At 33.7% G+C, this 20371-nt stretch overlaps 3 protein-coding genes across 6 annotated transcripts; 2 read left to right on the forward strand and 1 right to left on the reverse strand.

Moving 5' to 3' along the window:
* The first annotated feature begins 157 nt into the window (after window positions 1-157).
* LOC149477316 (KH domain-containing, RNA-binding, signal transduction-associated protein 2-like) lies at window positions 158-8179 on the forward strand. 3 transcript variants are annotated; one of them, XM_089710871.1, is made up of 9 exons: window positions 158-513; window positions 1050-1174; window positions 1935-2044; window positions 2364-2569; window positions 3732-3842; window positions 5201-5367; window positions 5697-5780; window positions 6143-6262; window positions 7667-8179. In XM_089710871.1, exons 1-8 carry the CDS (start codon window positions 306-308, stop codon window positions 6257-6259), a joined length of 1128 nt encoding a protein of 375 aa, XP_089566997.1. In that variant the 5' UTR covers window positions 158-305; the 3' UTR covers window positions 6260-6262; window positions 7667-8179. The 3 variants fall into 3 exon arrangements, with proteins under 3 accessions (XP_089566997.1, XP_089566998.1, XP_089566999.1); XM_089710872.1 differs by having other exon boundaries at window positions 6143-6258; XM_089710873.1 differs by lacking the exon at window positions 3732-3842 and having other exon boundaries at window positions 159-513.
* A 1537-nt stretch (window positions 8180-9716) lies between these two features.
* On the reverse strand, window positions 9717-12340 carry LOC149477317 (dynein light chain roadblock-type 2-like). Of its 2 annotated transcripts, none has more exons than XM_089710874.1 (4): window positions 12188-12340; window positions 12041-12119; window positions 11829-11929; window positions 9717-10200 (listed from the first exon to the last, which is right to left on the reverse strand). In XM_089710874.1, the coding sequence occupies exons 1-4, from the start codon at window positions 12188-12190 to the stop codon at window positions 10090-10092; spliced, it is 294 nt and encodes a 97-aa protein (XP_089567000.1). In that variant the 5' UTR covers window positions 12191-12340; the 3' UTR covers window positions 9717-10089. The 2 variants fall into 2 exon arrangements, with proteins under 2 accessions (XP_089567000.1, XP_089567001.1); XM_089710875.1 differs by having other exon boundaries at window positions 12041-12120; window positions 12197-12277.
* Window positions 12341-12966: 626 nt separating this feature from the next.
* LOC149477318 (uncharacterized) lies at window positions 12967-20299 on the forward strand. Its single transcript, XM_089711078.1, has 9 exons — window positions 12967-13167; window positions 13396-13587; window positions 14185-14370; window positions 15271-15392; window positions 17222-17403; window positions 17956-18128; window positions 18366-18582; window positions 19086-19239; window positions 19760-20299. The coding sequence occupies exons 1-9, from the start codon at window positions 13117-13119 to the stop codon at window positions 19887-19889; spliced, it is 1407 nt and encodes a 468-aa protein (XP_089567204.1). The 5' UTR covers window positions 12967-13116; the 3' UTR covers window positions 19890-20299.
* The last annotated feature ends 72 nt before the right edge of the window (window positions 20300-20371 follow it).

A 20371-nucleotide genomic window follows, 5' to 3' on the forward strand; every position in this document is an offset into this window, starting at 1 on the left:
CTACCTATATACCTACTAGGTATACTAGCCGCTCTGGAGTTTTGAATTTAGCATTTGGCTTTAGAGCATCTGTACCACAGAACTGTACTAACTGTGACTTATCTGTGACAGTTGAATTTCTGTGGCTGTCACCAATTATTTAATTGAAATATCGATTCTGGCAACACCATTTGTATGGTGGCGTCCGCGTCCAAATTGTCGAATGGTCATTGGATTTGACAACGCGTGTGTTTGTTATTCCAAGCTATATTCTCAATTGAAGAGTATAATAATTAAAACTAAGTATATTTTTACAATCAAGTAAAATGGGTGACAAGTACGATAAGAATGGCAGTGATTTCAAAAGGAATTCAAATCAAGGCCCTCAAGGAGACGATCACGAACACGAACAAGATGGCGAAGATACTTCAAAACTAAATGAAAAAGCCGGCGAATATATGCGAGAATTGTTAAGTGAGAAAATAAAACTTAACAATTCTAAATTCCCTGTTTCAGCCAGACTTATTGACCAAGGTTTGTCCTATTGTATAATACGTAAATTCAACTCTGCGGCATTTTCGTATCAAATCGCTTCATTTCTTTAAACATTATTATTTTAAGTGCAATAAACTGTAAACGTATCATTAAATTAATGTATCTCTAGATTGTAGTACTACGAAAACAGCTTTCATTATTATGTAATACATATTTTTTTAGTTGTAATGCTGTAGGTCATTGCACTTCACCTAACTGTAATTATATAGAACTTTTTGTATTCTTATTATGTCCACGTGGTATTTACGGTTATTTAGTTAAATCACATACAAATGATATTAAACAATCTTAAGAAATACCACTTAGTGAAGTTATTTAATCTTCCAATTCTAATTATTATTTCTGTGTGTATTTTTTTTCATGGAAATATTGTTGATAACACATTAAATATCATAACACCACTCAATTCCTAAAACAAACAATCATGTTATCTATATTAAAATGATCTAATTATAAAGATAAGAATAACTCAACTCCATGATACATTATCTACTAACAGTACACTTCTTTCACAGAAGTAACAAAGGTTCAAGCTGCCGGAAGAATCCCGAACAGAGATACCAAGTATCTCGATGTCTTCCGTGAGAAACCCATCAAGGTTACAGTCAAAGTGCTGGTGCCTATCAAGGAACACCCAAAGGTAATATTTCTTGGTTCATAATAATAACTTTCCGTGCACAGCTTTGTTTGCTTTGTATAAAAATTAACAAATTATTTTTATATACCTTTCTCTTGAATCTCCAAATAAAACTGCATAATAATCTGTTGTAAATCCATACTAATATTATACATAAATGCGAAAGTAACTCTGTCTGTCTGTTACTCAATCACGCCTTAACTACTGAACCAATTTGCATGAAATTTGGTGTAGAGATATTTTGATACCCGAGAAAGGACATAGGATAGGTTTTATCCCGGAAATCCTACGGGAACGGGTTTTTCTTTGAAAACGCGGGCGGAAAGCTAGTTTTTAATAATCTAAGCATACAAATAGGAAAGATTGGGAAGCGACTTTGCTTTTTGTTACAACAATAATTATGTACAACTAGATTACTAATAATATGAAGTCATCATAATTCAGAGTTATCAAGAATGACCCAAATTTTCTTTATTGCATTAAATAATATTCAGAATAACATTTAGTTCCGAAATTTAACGAAAATCTTGATATATCTATACTATACTAATATTATAAAGCTGAAGAGTTTGTTTGTTTGAACACGCTGATCTCAAGAACTACTGGTCCGATTTGAAAAATTCTTTTGGTGTTAGATAGCCTATTTATCGAGGAAGGCTATAGGCTATATATCATCACGCTTATACCAACAGAAGCAGAGCCACGCGGGTGAAACCGCGGAGCGCAGCTAGTAAGAAATACATAAAGAATTATTTTGTTCTAGTTCAATTTTGTGGGTAAACTCCTTGGACCTAAGGGAAACACAATGAAACAATTACAAGAAGAGACCATGTGCAAAATGGCTATTCTAGGCAGAGGATCCATGAGGGACAGGTAATAAACACATATTATTAAAACTATTAACTTAATAATAAAATAGTCAAGGTTTGTGCAGCTGTGCAACTTTATATTTTTGGCATTATTCTAAAAACGATAAAGTGAATCTTCTTAAGGTACGTTGAGAGTAAAATTTCAAGGTTACGTCATGGCAATGCCGTCATGTCATGGAGTATGGCTTTTTTTTTGGTATCCTTGAATCATGCCAAAGACGTTTCACTTCTGACACATGTTTCTTTGTCTCTAATGGAAATCAAGTCATTAAACACTGTATCAAGAAGGCTGTCAACATCTAAGCTTAAAATAATATTCACAGGCAAAAAGAAGAAGAGCTCCGCAACTCGCTTGAACCGAAATACGCGCATCTAACTGATGAATTACATGTAGAGATATCAGCACTAGCCCCTCCCGCGGAAGCGCACGCTAGAATCGCATACGCATTAGCCGAAGTGAAGAAGTATTTACTGCCGGACTCGCATGATATGATGCGGCACAATCAAATGAGGGATATGATTGATAGAGGTATGTTTATAGTGTTGGTCTTGAGTGTGTGTCATTTTTAGGTTTAGAAATGTATGTAATAGGAATGTTGTAGTCGCAGCCTTATGACAGACACTGCTGGCTATGTACATTCCTGAAGGAATTGTTAATATATAATAATATTTTAGGATAGAAGATTTCCCTCCTAATAAGATGCTTTTTTAACATTTTGGTTTTTTACCCTTCATGCATATTCACTTTAGTTATTTATAATACACTAACATTTACATGATTCACACTTAAACCATAATTAAATTTAAAATTTGGTACAAAGCAAGTTCCTAATTATTGTTTGTGCCAAAATTTTTGAATCACTTGTGTTTGCATGAGCAAATAAAGTGGTAGGTAAACTAAATAACCTGATATTTGAAAATAACATGTTTACACATGCATGTTGTTAAAATACACTAATGCAGAAAACAGTATAAAGAATATCCAAACCTACAGATTTGCAATTCATTATACATTATAATTACACAGTACTAATACAGAATACAGAAAAGTAGGCTTGAAAAATCATTGCATTTAATCTCAATTTAATAACATTTTGCAAATTATTAACAGTTAAATCACTGTTTTTGTAATGATTAGAGATGATTATATTAATTCTGACTCACACACATGATGTCATGTCCTCATGAATAATTTTATAGGCATATTTTTTTACTACATTGCTACATTTAACGTTTTAATGTTTCATGTTCATTTCTTGATTACACCATCAGTAGAAAATAAAATTAATATTGTTAATTACAAACCATAAAAGTGCAATGCCTATTCTACCACTATTATAGTCCAACAAGATAAGAGACAATAATTATTAAACATGGAAAAGCTTAACCCACTCATAAACAAGAAAAACAATCCATTCAAACTTACATAAGCAACTCAATTATCAACCCTCAACTTAAACGTCCCAAGTCTAATATTCGCTTCTCCAAGCACCATGGGATAGAAAAGGCATGATTCACGCTAAACCATGCCGTTGCCGGAAAATAAATGAATCAATCCATACAAATTTCAACGCCGTGCCCCATCAGAAACACGATCAGGCATAAATCACTTCATACAAAAAGTATATTATACTTTTTGTATGTGTAAAATTAAGCGTAAATCAGCTTTAACACGGCCTGTTTGTCATCAGATACAGCAAGTAGAGCCCCCCTGCTACAATTGCCGGGCTACAATAAGGCAATTGTTTACAATGCGTGCACGGTCACAAAACGATCACTATCCTATCAAGATCCTGTGCAAGGTTCGGTTTGTGCTTTATTGAAAACGACATTCACAGTACTCGATTGCGTGAATATGTATTTAATGAACTTTGCAATGGGCAGTGTTGGCCCAACAAATGATCGTTGATAGACATCATGATTGCCTCTACTTGCCCAACACTGCACATTGTGAAGAAGGCCCATTACAAGTTTTGATACTGTTTATTTTAATAATATGGTTTCGATCGACGCAAAAGCTGGTTTTTTTTTTTATTCGTTTACTCAGTGTTAGTCAAAATTAATCTAAATATTCTAGTCATCTCACGCAGTCGGGTAATAATCATTTATAATATTGAGTGGTTTTAAATACATAACATGACTAACATTTTTTCGAAATTTTAGTAAACAACTTGACAGATTAATGTGACACTGAGCACTACAAAAAAAATGAAATCACAATTGTTTTAGTTATGCATCATAATACATATTTTAATTTTGTTGCAATGGCGTACTTTTACTGCGACTTCAGATAAAAACAAAAGAATCCACAATTATTTATGTTTTTTTTTTCATAATAGACTTCTTAAATCTGATAACTAACTAAACCAGTTAATTAGAGGTATAATATAATTAGTATATTAAGTGCTGTAGTGTAAATTGTGAACAGCCAATGTCGTCCACGTAACAGGTACACACGTAGTGAAACGAATTTCAAAACCCAATATGTAATTTACAACTTAAAAAATGCGACACACAAAACTATTAAATTGCAAAACGCCCCTTAGAGTGCTCCTTAGAGTTTCCACCAATACACATTCTTCGCTAAACATCCTCGCACATTATTGGTGAAAAGCACCCTAATAATTGCCGTAGAGAAGAAGACACATTTTCGTTTCTTATTCACCAGCGCTCCAGACACAATTAAACTTTATTTTCCTAATTAACGAGCGCATACATTTTTTTTTTCGAACCAATAATTTATCCCAGCAACCACTTTGACATGACGTGTGCTCGGCACACACGCTTTTTCCGTTTATTTATTTTTTCCAACCAGCCAGCACTCTTTTGTCGCGCCCAAGAAGCTTATATCTAATACACTGGAGATTGCACTATGACCATTAAATTGTAACAAGAAAATATGACGTTTAATGACGCCTGTCAATCAATCCTGCCTGTCAGTCAATATCCCTTTCACTCCTAACTTGGCAAGTTGGTGTGAAAGGGATAAAAAAACATACAGGCGTCATTCAACGTAATATTTTCTTGTTTCAAGTTAATGGTCATAGTGCAATCTCCAGTGTATTAGATATAAGCTTCTTGGTCGCGTCATTATAATTTTTTTTTTAGTTTTTCAAACCAGCCAGCACTACCATGCCTTTGTTTTTTTTTTCGTTTCCAGGAGCTCCCCCACCGCCGATGCCACGCCCCGCGCCGCCGCGCATGCCGCCCTCGCGGCCGATGCAACCGGCCAAGTCGAAGGTGTTCAGCATACTGGATAGAGCGCGTTCCGCTATGGAGACGAGCTCGTATGGGTACGACGATCCCTATGGGATGCCTGAGCCGCCGGTATGTTATTGAACAGTGTATATTTTGTGAGGGATTGGTTAATAACGGTAAATTGAATTACGAGAAAAAAAAATAGTGAGTTACCTAATTTGCGATTTGTATAAATAAATTGTTTGTAAGCTTGTGATACAAATACATGCAAAAAGTTTAGATCGATTGGTACATTTAGTACATTAACAGATAACATTTAACACAAGAATAGCATTGCTATGAATTAACTTTTAGTTCAGTGTTAATATCAAATGCCTGAATAATTTATTTGTAGCACAAATTTTAATTGATATAGGTAAATTATTTGTGTATTTATTTTATTTCATTGGTTTATAAAGGCAAGGCCACCTCGCGCGGCCGAACCGGACTACTACTACGAGCGCAACGCACCTGACCGTTTCTATGAGGAGGAGTACTATAAGGTATGTAGCATTGACTTTTTCGGTGCAGTGCTTGAAGTATTCACTTCAGAAAATGTAAAATTAATATTTTCTAGTGTTTGATTTTACGCGAGTATTATACATTTCGAAATTAAAGACGTTTTAACGGATTTTAAACGCGATTTATTCATTATATTATTTTCCCCAGGGCCCAGACTGTCTGTCTCCCCGTGACCACGCTCGCTGTAAAGTGTTCGAAACATCGGGAAAATAATATAATGAATAAATCGCGTTTAAAATTCGATTGCTCTGGCGGGTCACGAGTGGCTGAGTTGGGGTTTATAAAGCATTTGAATGCCATAAAACCAAAAATATAAATGTAAAATGAATACTTTGTTCATCAGGAGGAGCCCCGCGAGTACAAGAACTCGTCGCGTGAGGTCGGCACGCGGCGGCCGGGCCCCGGGCCCGCGCCCGCGCGCCACTTCCCGCGCCCCGCGCCCTACCAGCGCCCCAAGTAGTGCGTACGTGACGTGTGACAACACTACACTATTACACTCATTAGTGTGCATATAATATATAGGTCGCGTCATGTAAAAAGAACGCTGACGGTTAAGCTGCGCATTGGCGATTTATTGGTCTATTAAGTAACAAATATGTAATTGCGAAGCCACGACTCGAGAGCCTACTTCAAAAATAAAATAAGCAGCAAATAACTTTCGTGCTAAACTCGATACATGCCAAAACACACCCCATCACTTTCATCCAGCGTTCTTTTTACATGATTCGCGTTATACGTGCCGTGTGACGAACACTATACAATTACACTCAACAATTTGTGTGCATATAATATAAATTCATCTCTATCAAGAAGCTTATATCCTATACACTGGAGATTTCAGTATGAACATTAACTTGTAACAAGAAAATATGACCTTGAATGACGCCTGTATGTTTTTTTTTATCCCTTTCACACCTAACTAACTACCTAGGTGTGAAAGGGATAAAAAAACATACAGGCGTCATTCAAGGTCATATTTTCTTGTTACAAGTTAATGTTCATACTGAAATCTCCAGTGTATTAGATATAAGCTTCTTGAACAGTACATACAGTACATATAACACACTAGAATACATATAAGTAAGTAGAGCTACGAACGCGACATGTGAAAAAGCACCTATACACTACATAATGCAAAACAGTACATAAAAATTTGTGCCACTTCGCACATCTCGCGCCCCAAGTAGTGTGCGTAATACAGCGACGTATACACACTTCGTATTATAAAATACATAAATTTAACATTAGAATACATTACATACCAACTCGAACGCACATATACATATCTATAAACACTAGGTTTCCGCCCGCGGATTCGCCCGCGCAGTCAAAGAAAAACCCGCATAGTTCCCGTTCCCGTGGGATTTCCGGGAATGCGTCATTTTCCCGGGATAAAAAGTAGCCTAAGTCCTTTCTCGGGTATCAAAATATCTCCATGCCAAATTTCATGAAAATTGGTTTAGTAGTTTGAGTAACAGACAGACAGACAGAGTTACTTTCGCATTTATAATATTATTAGTATGGATATAATCACCACACAAAAACATAAATTTAAGATCATTTCTTTAACACAAATAATCAAACCATAGTTTAAGATTAACTTATTTTTTTTACACCACACACATTTGCAATCCTGCTAATCTTATAACATACATACTGAATAATCTACTACCTCAAAATCACTACCTTAAAATAATATAGTCACATATTTACAACTAACACTAGTAAAATAAGCCAGTCTTGACATATTTTTTTTATTTTTATTTTGCTGTTCTTTATTATCTGTGTTTCATTTCAAACAATTTAATGCTTATTTTGCTCATGTAAAAAATAGCCAGTGTATAATTTAATAATAAAATATTTACAGGCCTATTCTAAAGAAACGCTCACACTAAAAATGCCGAATGAAAAATGCAACTCGCTACAATAAAGGAAATAATATGAACCACATAAAAAGAAGACAAATACAAAGGCAAAAATCGTGTGATAACAAAATTGCAGTTTACACAAAAATTATAAAATCAAAGCTAACCAAACTATTAATTGACCATGAAGAATACTTTTTCAAAGTGACTAAGTAATGTATTTTTAACTCTTTTTATCATTATCAATAGCGCATGACGCATTTATAATTATTAATAAAAAAAAGTAGACTTAAATCGTTCAATATTGAACAAAAATATTTTAAATGTAATCGTAAAAGTATAGTTAAAACGTAATTTCAACATGTTTTGATGATAAAATAAAAACATGATCACAATTAAGACAAATCATAATATTATGATAGACATTGCATTATTTTGAAACATGTTGAATAAAACCTAGATGTAATAATGATTCTTGTGTGGAACTTAATAAATAAATACTCTAAAATATGAAATATATGGATTTTTAATATTAATTTGGAACCTAATTTTCCCCATTGCATCAAATATACGTAAAAAGATAATAATTTTTAAACATTGATTGAAATTTTAAAGAATTCGTAATATTGCATCATGATGAATAAACCAAGAATAGAAATTTTAAATGCTTTTTATAAAATATTTTATATAGAGAATTAAATAGTCTAGATAACTGGTATAGAAATTAATCATTCAACAAATAGTACCTACCTAAGTACCTAATGAAAATGTTCTATTTCAAATAATATGAAGAAAGAAATGTTATGTCCTGAGATGCAAAACAATTTTTTATACTCTTTCAAATATAATTTATATTTCTTATAAATATATATTTGTTATAAATTATATTCTTCAACCAAAGAAACAATTTGAATTATAAATTTCTCATTTTTACATGAAAAAAACAATGCCCTTTGATCTTTCAAATGTAAGCTTTCGTTACAAGAACATAAAGGCAATGACAGACTAATATAAAAAGATAAAAAATCATATAAAAATGAAAAGTAACTTAACTTTACAGCAGCTCCAATGGGTTCAACTTAATTTCAAATAATTTATATTTACCCTAATAATTCAATGAAAAAGGTAAGTGACGCATATTTTTTTCAGATCATCAGTATAATTACTTGTTTCATCAATAAAAAACATACAAAAACGATTGTCTTCTTATTTTTCTTTCCTGAGAATAATTTGCTTCTATGCGTTACAGTTACAGGGCCTCTATATGTTAAATTTTAAATAATTTCCGACACTTCTATGGTAGGTATCGTGGGTAGAGTGCGCGCCACGAAAGTCCTGAGTCCCATTTGCGGATTGCGCCTTAAATAATGTTGCCAATATTATCAGTTGAGAAAATAGCTGTCAAAAGGGTTATTGAAATTCCCGTTTTATTGTTTGTGATGAGTATCAATATTAAGTATTCTTGTTTATTTCAAGCAAAAGTATAGAAATTAAAGAGGACAACAGCATTATTATTTTATATAGATTTCTATCAGATTTTAGCACCCATAGTCTTAATTTGTAATTGGTGTGTCTAGGCACATTTAAATTTTACAATATAATGTCGCTGCATTACAGTCCAATCTCGAGTAATATTTTCACAGTATTACAATATTATATAGATATTGTAATAATATGTACTGTGAATATTTTTTTGTAGGGTTCACAGTTTTTCAGACAGACCAATGGAAGGATGGCAACTCGTGACCTTTTTCTACAATATGGTGGACGGTTACCTGTCAAATTTTTAATAGCCTAGCCGGAGGACTTCTTTCGTGGCGACAACTATGATTGCGAAGTTTGAGTTTAATGTTTATTTATTAAAAATTTTATCAAAATTAACATCAAGTACAAGAAGCTTATATCTAATACACATATAAGCTTCTTGATCAAGTAACATGATAGCATGCAAAAACCTCTGAACGGATTTGAATGACACTTGTAGCTTACACTACAAAGTTTTGGCTACTTGTTACCCCAACTTGAATACAAAATAGAATAAAACAAACTGTATTTAAGTATATAATATTTAATAAATACATGCTTATCCAATAAAAAAATTAAGCTTAAATATTATTTTACTTTAAATAGGCTGCATTTTGAGTGATTAATACATTTTTTTCAATTATGAAATACAATTTTGTAAACTATTGTTTGGTGCAAACCTCATTTAACGAAAACAATTTAATGACTTGTCTAATCTCAATGACAATATTTTTGAACAAACCTTTTTTATGCTAAGTTTCCCATATTTTAAATTAACTTTTAATTATTGCATCTATACAGACAGATAATTAATGACCTGCTAAAGAAACTGATTATAACGCGTCTGTCATAAGTTATATAAACTAAAACTTTTTCTTATATCCTAGTAAATGAATGTAGACTAGTCTGATGTATTCTGTATTACAATGAGAATGAACTCCCGATCTGGAGCAATAAGTATCTCATGCCTTCGGCTTCTTACTCTGAGAAACGTCAACTCATTGGTGGAATCCTGGAATGAAAAAATGAATGCATAAAGTTTATAAAACGTGAGTCTAATTACGAATATGTATGGGTGTATGTTTGTTGCTCTTTTACACAAAACTGATAAGAAACACTGTACGGATTTTGCTGATACTTGTCAGTATTGTAGCTTACTATGTAGTTTTGTTTTTTTCTACACAACCATTACAACTAGTAATTAATATGGTACACAGTACACAACATGAGTATGTTTTGGATGTAAATAAAAATGTACAAAGGCTATGAAAAAGGTGAAACACTACAAAGAGTTGCTATAAAAAAATTTAATTATCATTTATAATAAAGATCTGAGTAATTACAAAGTCTCCATAGAGATTAGGTATGACAAAAATTTGAAGCTAATTTTTTATTACTAGATTTGTAAAGTGAAACTTTTATTACATCATCTCAAACTTTTTGGTCTGTGTAGCGCATGTCGCGTGTATCGCGGCTGCCGAGTAGGTATACCTACTCGGCAGCCGACCGTCACGCGACATGCGCTACACAAAGAACCGTTCTAACAGTTTCACTTTTACCGTGGTTTCATAAAACCACACAACATTTTTATACTTATTAAGATTAAAAATATGCTAAAACACAAAAATAATATATTATCTTACATATGGATAAAAATATCAATTGACAATGTAAAAATGTAGACAATATGTTGCTTCTAAGAAAGTATAAGTACAATATTAAAGCAATAATGAAAGTGAAAGTTAGTCATAGGAGTACTTATAAATAAAAAACTATTATCTAATAAGTAGTGTGTGCTTCAGAACATCATTGTTTGTCTTTATTTCAATTTATATACCTTTATATAAATAAAATTAACAAGTATTTATGTACATGAAGAATGCTAATCTTCTTCTTCTTATATATAAAAATGAATCGCAAAATGTGTTGGTAAGCGCATAACTCAAGAACGGCTGAACCGATTTCGATAATTCTTTTTTTATTATATTCCTTGAAGAACGAGGATGGTTCTTATATAGAGAAAACGTAAATATGTACCATGGGCGAAGCCGGGGCGGACCGCTAGTCTTCTTATATATAAAAATGAATCGCAAAATGTGTTGGTAAGCGCATAACTCGAGAACGGCTGAACCGATTTCTATAATTCTTTTTTTATTATATTCCTTGAAGTACGAAGATGGTTCTTATGTAGAGAAAACGTAAACATGTACCACGGGCGAACCCGGGGCGGACCGCTAGTATGAAACATAAATTTTGCACTTTCTATCAACTTCTTGCAACTCAGCCTGGATGGACATTTTTGTAATTTTTTATCAAAATCCAGGTGTAGACTAATCTAACACAAATCATTAAAATACATTCAATATTTTTATTTTTTATATTATAAAAGTATATGACAATGAAGTTGCCAAAAGAATGTAAAGTATTGTCTTATTTGTAACCTAGCAATATTGATCTCTGATTGATTATCCTTAACTAATATTTTATTCTAATACATACTATCCATTTTGAATATCATATTAGTTAACTCAATATAACAAAGAATCTACTGTTTAAGACTGATGTTTGTAAACATCCACCTGTGTATAAGAGTAAATAATTTGTAATTGAAATTTCAAGCTAAAATTATTGATCAGTTACCATCTCACGGACGACATTCCTTGCTTTTTCAGTAAGTTGACCAATTAAACCAGCGTACAACACAGATGTGGCATTATCTAAAGAACTCTTGATTGGAATTCCTGTAAGAAAATAGTTTGCATTCGATAAACGATAATCTTTTTAAAATGAAACTACGTACATGCTATAAAAAAGTTAAATTCACTATGGAAACAAGTAAAAATTGATCAAACCTTCGTGGTTTACGATGACGACACCCATAACACCTTTATGGGCTTGGATTCGTTTGATAGTTTCTTCAACTTCTGTCGCCTGTAACAGTAAACACAATTAACTTACGGTTCAAGTGAAATATCATGAAAATTAAAACACTGTCATACCATGCTTCAATGTTTATTTGCAACTGTTTTCTTATTTATATAAAACTATGTTCAACAGAGACTCTCACTTCGTACGATTCCAATTTTTTTAAGAATTTGATTTTGATAGTTCATGACATTATTCAGGAGTTCATCGTTGACATTGACATTTATAACTAACCATAAACAAAAAGCTCCGCAATAAAAATTGTAAAAAAGCTCCTAACAATCGTGTTCGCTCACGTAAATCGACAAAATATTAAATATCAAAGTATATTAAATATGAACTTGCTCTGTGATTCACATGAATCCTGAGAGAAACTGCTCTTAATACAAACACGAATCTCAAGCTTCAAGGCAAATTTATGCACATACGCGTGTTCATTTTTCACTTGCCAGACTCTACATCTAAACAAATATTAAAATGCACAATCAAGATAAAATTAAAATCTTATATTTAAAACTCACGTGTCACAATGTTAGTCTGCATAATCCTCCGAAACGGGTGGACCGATTCTCATGTAATTTTCTGTGCATATCGGGTAAGTCTGAGAATCGGCCAACATCTATTTTTCATATGTACCACGGGCGAAGCCGGGGCGGACCCTAGTAATATAAATAATATCTTGGAACTATCATAAAATTAGGTACATAGTAAAATTAAAATATATTTTCTTTGCTGTGAAATTCACAGTGTGAATTGATATTAATTATTTATTTTAATTATTTTTATGTATCTGTGCATATTATGTTCAATATGACAGCTTATATCATTTCTTTGACATTTCTGAATAGCGGAAGAATTTGTGCTAATTTCGTGTTTTTCGCAGCCAATATTCGCTTTTTAGCGATGGCGAATAATTGTATTGATAAATAAGAATATTAAATAATTAATTTATGCTTTAATGTAAATGTAAGTTTGGTTAAAATGCGCTTATTTTGATAGAAAAATGAACGATAGCGCAGCTGAATGCTCAGAAACTCTAGATCCTCGAGTACAGGTAAAGTAATCAATAAAGATATTAATACGTGAACAATACAAATTAACTTTTCCCACGCTCAATTTATATTTTATAAGGCATGAGTACCTGTTATATTTATAGCTTAATTACTACATCATATATAGAAGCGGCTCTTATAAAATTTTCCACTAAGATTCCTATAGAATTACAAAATTAATTACGATAATAAAATCACTAATTAATGATATAATTTTTTATCAATTGCAGATTGAATTGGAAAGATTAAATACAGCTACTGATGAAATAAATCGGCTCGAAGTCGAGCTTGATGAAGCTCGACTCGCTTTCCGGCGGCTTTTGGCTGAGGGACACTTACGAATACAACAATTGACTAAAAAACTAGGCACCAGTGTGCACAAAGCACGGCCTTATTATGAAGCTAGATTTAGAGCTAACATTGTAAGTAAAAGTTAGAAAATAATTATCAAAATTTAGTTTTAGAATTATTACTATAAAACAGTGACCTGCAACAGATTATTTTTTAAAAGAAAAAAAAAGACGTGTGGCACTCGGGGACTGCCGCGGTAAAGCTATTGCATGCTATGCCTTCAAGCCACACCTCTGTGCCCGTCGAAGTGGGGAGCGTGAGTTATAATCAGCAAATTTAATGTATTTGTTTCTACAATTCCTGTCAACAACGAAGTTAGAAATTAGTGAAAATATATTTGGAATAATTTCATGTAGTGGTTTGCTTGTACCATGTTAATGTGGATAAACAAAAATATAATTCTGTAGCCATTACAATAGGAATAACTTCACATAAAACTACCTACTAATCTAAAAAAAAAGACGGGTTGCACTCCGGGAGTGCCGGTAGAAGTGAAAACTTGATTATTAACGTTGAGCATGATGGATATTTTGGAATGGTATCCGTCTTACGCTTTTTCGATCAGGTCACGTGTCCTGACGCGAGTTTAAGATTTTATACCCATTACAGAAAAAGTGCTCAACGCCGCTAAAAAAGTTTTCACTTCAAAAATACTCATAATTTCACAGACATCTCAAGAGCTGCACACAGCGAACCTCGCCTATGACAAAGCGAATAGCGCTCATTCAGCAGCAAGGGAAATGGTATATCTTGCGGAGCAGGGCCTCGCTCGTCTCGCTGACGGCTCTGGTGGGCTCACACTGGACCCGGCCTGGCAGGAGATGCTTAATCACGCGACGCATAGAGTCAATCAGGTACGAACCTCGCAAACTACAACAAAGCGAACAGTGCCCTTTTAGCATCAAGGGAGACAGTATATCTTGCGAAGCAAGGTCTTGCTCCTGGACCCAGCGTGGCAGGAGATGCTTAATCATGCGACGCATAGAGTTAATCAGGTATAACATTAATAACTCAGGCCCGGAATCACAGACACAATAGAAATAAAAGATCGGGCCGTTTGGGGCTCAATGGGTTAAACTTAATATAGAGATTTATAAAAATTTGTTGTAAAGTTTTTAGCTAATCTATTATACCATACAAGACGGTTACCTGGAAGAAATGGCTTACAGCCATAAGGCCGCCCATTGTATATCTTTTATTGTGTTTTTTTTTTCATTTTTGTATTTCCTTGATGTGTATACAATGAAGAATAAATAAATAAATAAATATACCATCTCAAAAAGTCGGCAACGCATCTGCAGAAGCGCCTGTAGATGAATATGGGCGGTGGACTCGCTTACGAACAGGAGCTCCACAAGCCCCTTTGCCCACTCTACTATAAAAATACATTGTTTTTGCATGTATCTAAACAGGCATTCTTATAACTTCTTTAAAATTAAAAATAAACTTATTATCATAACTACACTACTCAAACTAGTGTCTTAGTTGTCCCACAAATGAATGTTGTTTGATCAACCTTACCATTTACTGTAGGTTTTATAAGCAAACTTTTACCTACGTTATGTTATGTATGGATTTCTCTTTGAAATCTATTCTCGATTTGTATTATTTTTCCTTTAAAAGTGTGAAGTTGCATGTCCCCTAGCGGGGTAAGGGGCAGATGTATTATGCATACATCTGTTTCACTGATAGATGTTATTTTTCCTTTAAAAAACTAAATATGTACATATTCAAACACGCGTTCCGCTTTCCAGGCGGAAGCGGACCGCACGGCCGCTGCGGTGACGCAACGCACGAAAGCGGCGTCGCACCGCGCGGCCGCTGCGTTGGTGCAGCAACTGCAGAATAGCCTCAAACGACATATTACTAAGTCTAGGTGAGTGAGTGAGGTTATATTTTAAATAAATAAAAAAAAGACGGGTTGCACTCCGGGAATGCCGGCAGAAGTGAAAACTTGATTATTAACGTTGAGCATGTTTGATATTTTGGAATGGTATCCGTCTTACGCTTTTTCGATCAGATCACGTGTCCTGACGCGAGTTTAAGATTTTATACCCATTACAGAAAAAGTGCTCAACGCCGCTAAAGAAGTTTTCACTTCAAAAAAAGGAATTGAATATGAAATATAAAAGGTACTTTGTTGTACTTGGTTTGAATTAGTTCTAACGGATTAAAGTAACAAGAGATTTTATCAGGAAATTAATTTAGATGTTTCATGTTTCTCCTTTATTAGTGCATATTTTATTATAGGTAGAAACTACTTTCTTGAAACAATTTTTTGCAAAAAAATAGGATTGACTCACTAAGTGTTCATTGATTAGTATTCATTTAAAGCTCTAATGCAGTATAGTAGCTATTAGCATCACTGTTATAAATTGTTTGGGCATGATTCTTATTCTAAATTCCTTCTTGTTTCAATCATTCTTGTAGAAAGTATTTGAATATTAATATTTGTCTATAATAAGATTTTGAAGTTTTATATGCACTTCAGAAACTTATCAATAGTCATAGAATATGAATGCATATATTGGTAGGAATAATTTTATTTTGAAGATAAAATGTATAATTACACATTTAACATGTTAAAAATAACACAGAACAGAAACAGTTACAGAATATTTGATACTATGATACCGGTCCAGTAGTTCCTGACATTAGCCTGAATAATCCAACATACTCATTAGCCTTATATTATTAGTATTTAGATTAAATTCAGTTAAAATCTGGCCCTTTATACCACTGTATGTGTGCGTCAACGCATAAATAACGCACACACACACATGCTTGAATTATTACTTCTTTCTTTGTATAGCCTTCACTACTTTATTAGCTCGACACACAAGCTAATATCAATACAAAAATGTACTACATTTCCTTGTAGTTAAGCTTAGCACTAACGATTTCTGTAGTACAAATTATGCTTGATTAGTTTGCACAGAGTAATGTATCTTCCACAGGCCGCACGCAGCCGTCCGAAAGAGCATTCTAATATTTGGTACAAATTTTTTGTTCATTTATGTATGTTCTTTGCTTATGCATGTTAGAAATATTTTTTTTTTGTGAAATGTTAGAAATAAAAATAATTTTTTTTGAGGATTTTTCGTTATGATATTGAGAAATGAGAACATCACAATATATTATGTCGTTTTATTTTATCATTTTAAAGATAATTGGTAAATGAAATATGAAAAAGTTTATTAACTTTCAAAAGCTGCTATATTTGTCAATACATGGTAATTTTTGTACAAAAAAGGAACATTCTGTAAATAAACGTATATTTTTAACGAAAAATCCATGTATTCCAATAGTGCATGCACACGCACACATGCTAAAATGTACTCTTTGTATTCCAATAAAAAAACTCCTTTATTTTCGTCTCTTCTCCGTTTTTCTATTTGTTGTGAAATTGTTCTATATGTTTTACTTAATTATTACTAAGCAAAAGAAAAACATTTTCTAAATCCGATGTGTATTGTAAATAAAATATATTATTAACAAAGGTTTGGGATATAGCTAATTAACAAATTAATACCTATGTGTTTTTATAACGCCAAAGACAATTTAGATAAATTATATGAAAAAAAAATATACCGGCCGAATTGATAACCTCCTCCTTTTTTTGAAGTCGGTTAAATAAGTCAGCATTATCAAAATTGTCTTTGGCCGCTTGCAAATATGGTCCTTCGAGCCCGGAATGTCTTACAGGCCGTATTTCGAAGAAAAAGCTCGTATCAACGCCGCGTTAGAAGCGCAAAAGGCTCGAATTCAAACATTAGAGGAACAAGTTACTGATGCCAAGCAGAAATATTCGTCTGCGCTGCGAAATCTCGAGAGAATATCTGATGAAATACACAGACATCGTTCTAGACGACAGTCTACTAGGAATGGTGAGCTTTATTTGATTTACTAGCTTACCGCCCGCGGCTTCGCCCGCTTTGTCTAAAACCTAATAAATTATATACTAAAACCTTCCTCTTGAATCACTCTATCTATTAAAAAAAACCGCATCAAAATCCGTTGCGTAGTTTTAAAGATTTAAGCATACAAAGGGACATAGGGACAGAGAAAGCGACTTTGTTTTATACTATGTAGTGATATGTAAATTAAAATTTATTTGATAAAATGTAACGTAATGTTATTGTGTTTCGCATTCTTTATCGAAAATTAAAATTCATTAAATTTACGATCTTTTTACATATTATAATCTAACAGAGATTCCTGTAGATATACATTGATATTTTTTTTATGTCATTTGAATGTTATTTTTTTCTTATACTTACATATTTTTGAATAATATGTAGTTTATGAAACCGAATTGTAACAATGTTTTTACCTTTTTTTATCAATCTAATACGGAAAGAAAAGATAATAAGGCAAGGAATCATACACATATATCAAGTTAACGTCTTGTCGTTCAATAAATTTCCTATATTTTACAGACATAGATCAATCAACAATAACAGATACGGCAAGCGAGTCGAACGCAAGCGAGAATCTCGAAGAGGTGTGTTCGAATAACGATGAAAATGTAAGGGAATGGCTGCGGAAAGTGGACAGACCCGACCCGGATACATGGACGGAGATTGACCTCGATTATTCTAGCCCGGAAGAGGTATTTTGAAAATTTTATTAATATTGACTTTGAAGAATTTAATTTTGTATTTGTAATTTGTCTAATTGAATTAATTAAGATTTTTGTGTTAATAGATATCTTGTCGGACTTCTAGTAGAAAAGGCTTTCCGTATCAAATTCTGTATTTTGACAATTCAAAATTTCTTATTTCGTCTATAAGAAAGTCTTCTGTCTTCAGGAATAACTATGTTTTGTATTTTTTACCTTTTCTCCTAGATAAGTTTCGAAAAGTGTTCCCTCCGACCGCGTTCAAGTCCCGACAAGTCCCCGCCAAGTCCGATGGACTCTAAAGTATCGGCCGCTTCACCTAGACGCATTATTCGAGTCAGTGATCGTACTGCGTGCCTCAGAGCTGAACTGGAGAGGGGACGGCGACAGAGCTTGGACACCCTGCTGCACGATACGGGAGAGAAAGTGAAGGAAATGTTCCAGGGTGAGTGTGAACTTGTGGCGCCCGGTGTACACGCTAACTATAAGATGTATATAGTGCTAGATGGAGAGGGGACGGCGACAGAGCTTGGACACCCTGCTGCACGATACGGGAGAGAAAGTGAAGGAAATGTTCCAGGGTGAGTGTGAACTTGTGGCGCCCGGTGTACACGCTAACTATAAGATCGGATATATATAGACGGAGAGGGAAGGCGACAGAGCCGGGATATTTAGCTGCGTTTTTTTGTCCTTTATCCAAGAAAATATAACCCCTGTGTATATCGTCACAATAAAATGATTTACAATTATTTTACTATACAAATGGATAATAGAAAAATAGATAAACCTTAACTTTTTTATACTTTCCACAATATCTTTTTCTAGCACTGACTTCTGATAAACGATGTGACAATGAAATACTCTATTAAGCCACTAACAAAACACGATCCTACAAAATATACACCAAAAACATTTTTACCTGAATATTAAATGTACCTGTTCTTCCAGGATTATCACTCTTTGGCGAGAGGCGTGGCTCAGGCCCGGGCTCCGCCCCGCGCACTCCGCGCAGGGCCTCGCCCCGTTCTCGCCGCTCCCCCGCACCCTCTGGCGCGTCTTCCGCGTCTGATGAAATATACTCTGATACTGATAGTCTTGCAAGGTAAACTAAACGACTTAAAAGCATTTTTGATTTAAAAAAAGACGGGTTGCACTCCGGGAGTGCCGGCAGAAGTGAAAACTTGATTATTAACGTTGAGCATGTTTGATATTTTGGAATGGTATCCGTGAATCCGTCTTACGCTTTTTCGATCAGGTCACGTGTCCTGACGCGAGTTTAAGATTTTATACCCATTACAGAAAAAGTGCTCAACGCCGCTAAAGAAGTTTTCACTTCAAAAATTGTCCTGATAAAATTGGCGTAGGGGAACATTTTTCCTAATAATTTTTGTAACATGTATATAGATGTGAAAGCCAATTTCAAATAGAGATATTGAAGAGAAAATGTCTAAAGGTCAAATTCCTATGTCAACGTATTTTCGATGTACCTACTTTTTTCATATACTGAGAAAACATTCAAAATGATAACAGTACTGATTTTCTAAAACTTGCCCCTCATAAATTATTTTTCGCACAAAAACTATAAAAATCCCTTTATTTATTTATTTTATTTATCTTTTCAGTGTGGAAATGCTGACAGACGACCAAATAGCGTCGCTAATGTTGGACGCCCAATTGGAAGCGGTTTGTGAGAAATTAGCGGGCGTGGCTCGAGCGCCTCGTTCACCGCATTCACCTGAATCACGATTATAAACCTTATAACATAGGAAATATGGTCGTAAATTCAATACATTATTGTAGTACATCGCGATTATAAACCTTATCACTTACACAATACAGTCTGTAGTTCAGTATACAGTCGTTAATACGATGCATTATTATACTACTTCAATCGCGATGGTAAACCTTATTACATAGACAATACGGTCGTAAGTTCATTATTGTTCTAAATGAGTCGCGATAATAAACCTTACTCCATATACAATACAGTTCTTAATAGGATACATCATTTTACTGTACTACCAAAATATTATGAATAAACCCTATTCCATAGGAAATACAGTCGTAAATAAAATAATTGATTGGTGTGAAGGATTTCCACAACTAAATCATTAAGCTCAATTTAACGAGTACTATGGAGATCTTAGAAATTAATTTAGCATAAAACCACAGAATACATAATAGTAGCTAAACGCTACAGAACGGACACTCTCCGCCTCCCGCCAAAATTAAAC

Source organism: Colias philodice, chromosome 25, assembly GCF_061535455.1.
Source record: "Colias philodice isolate Cphi_HAF_F1 chromosome 25, ilColPhil1 Martin Lab GWU primary, whole genome shotgun sequence".
Lineage (NCBI taxonomy): Eukaryota > Metazoa > Arthropoda > Insecta > Lepidoptera > Pieridae > Colias > Colias philodice.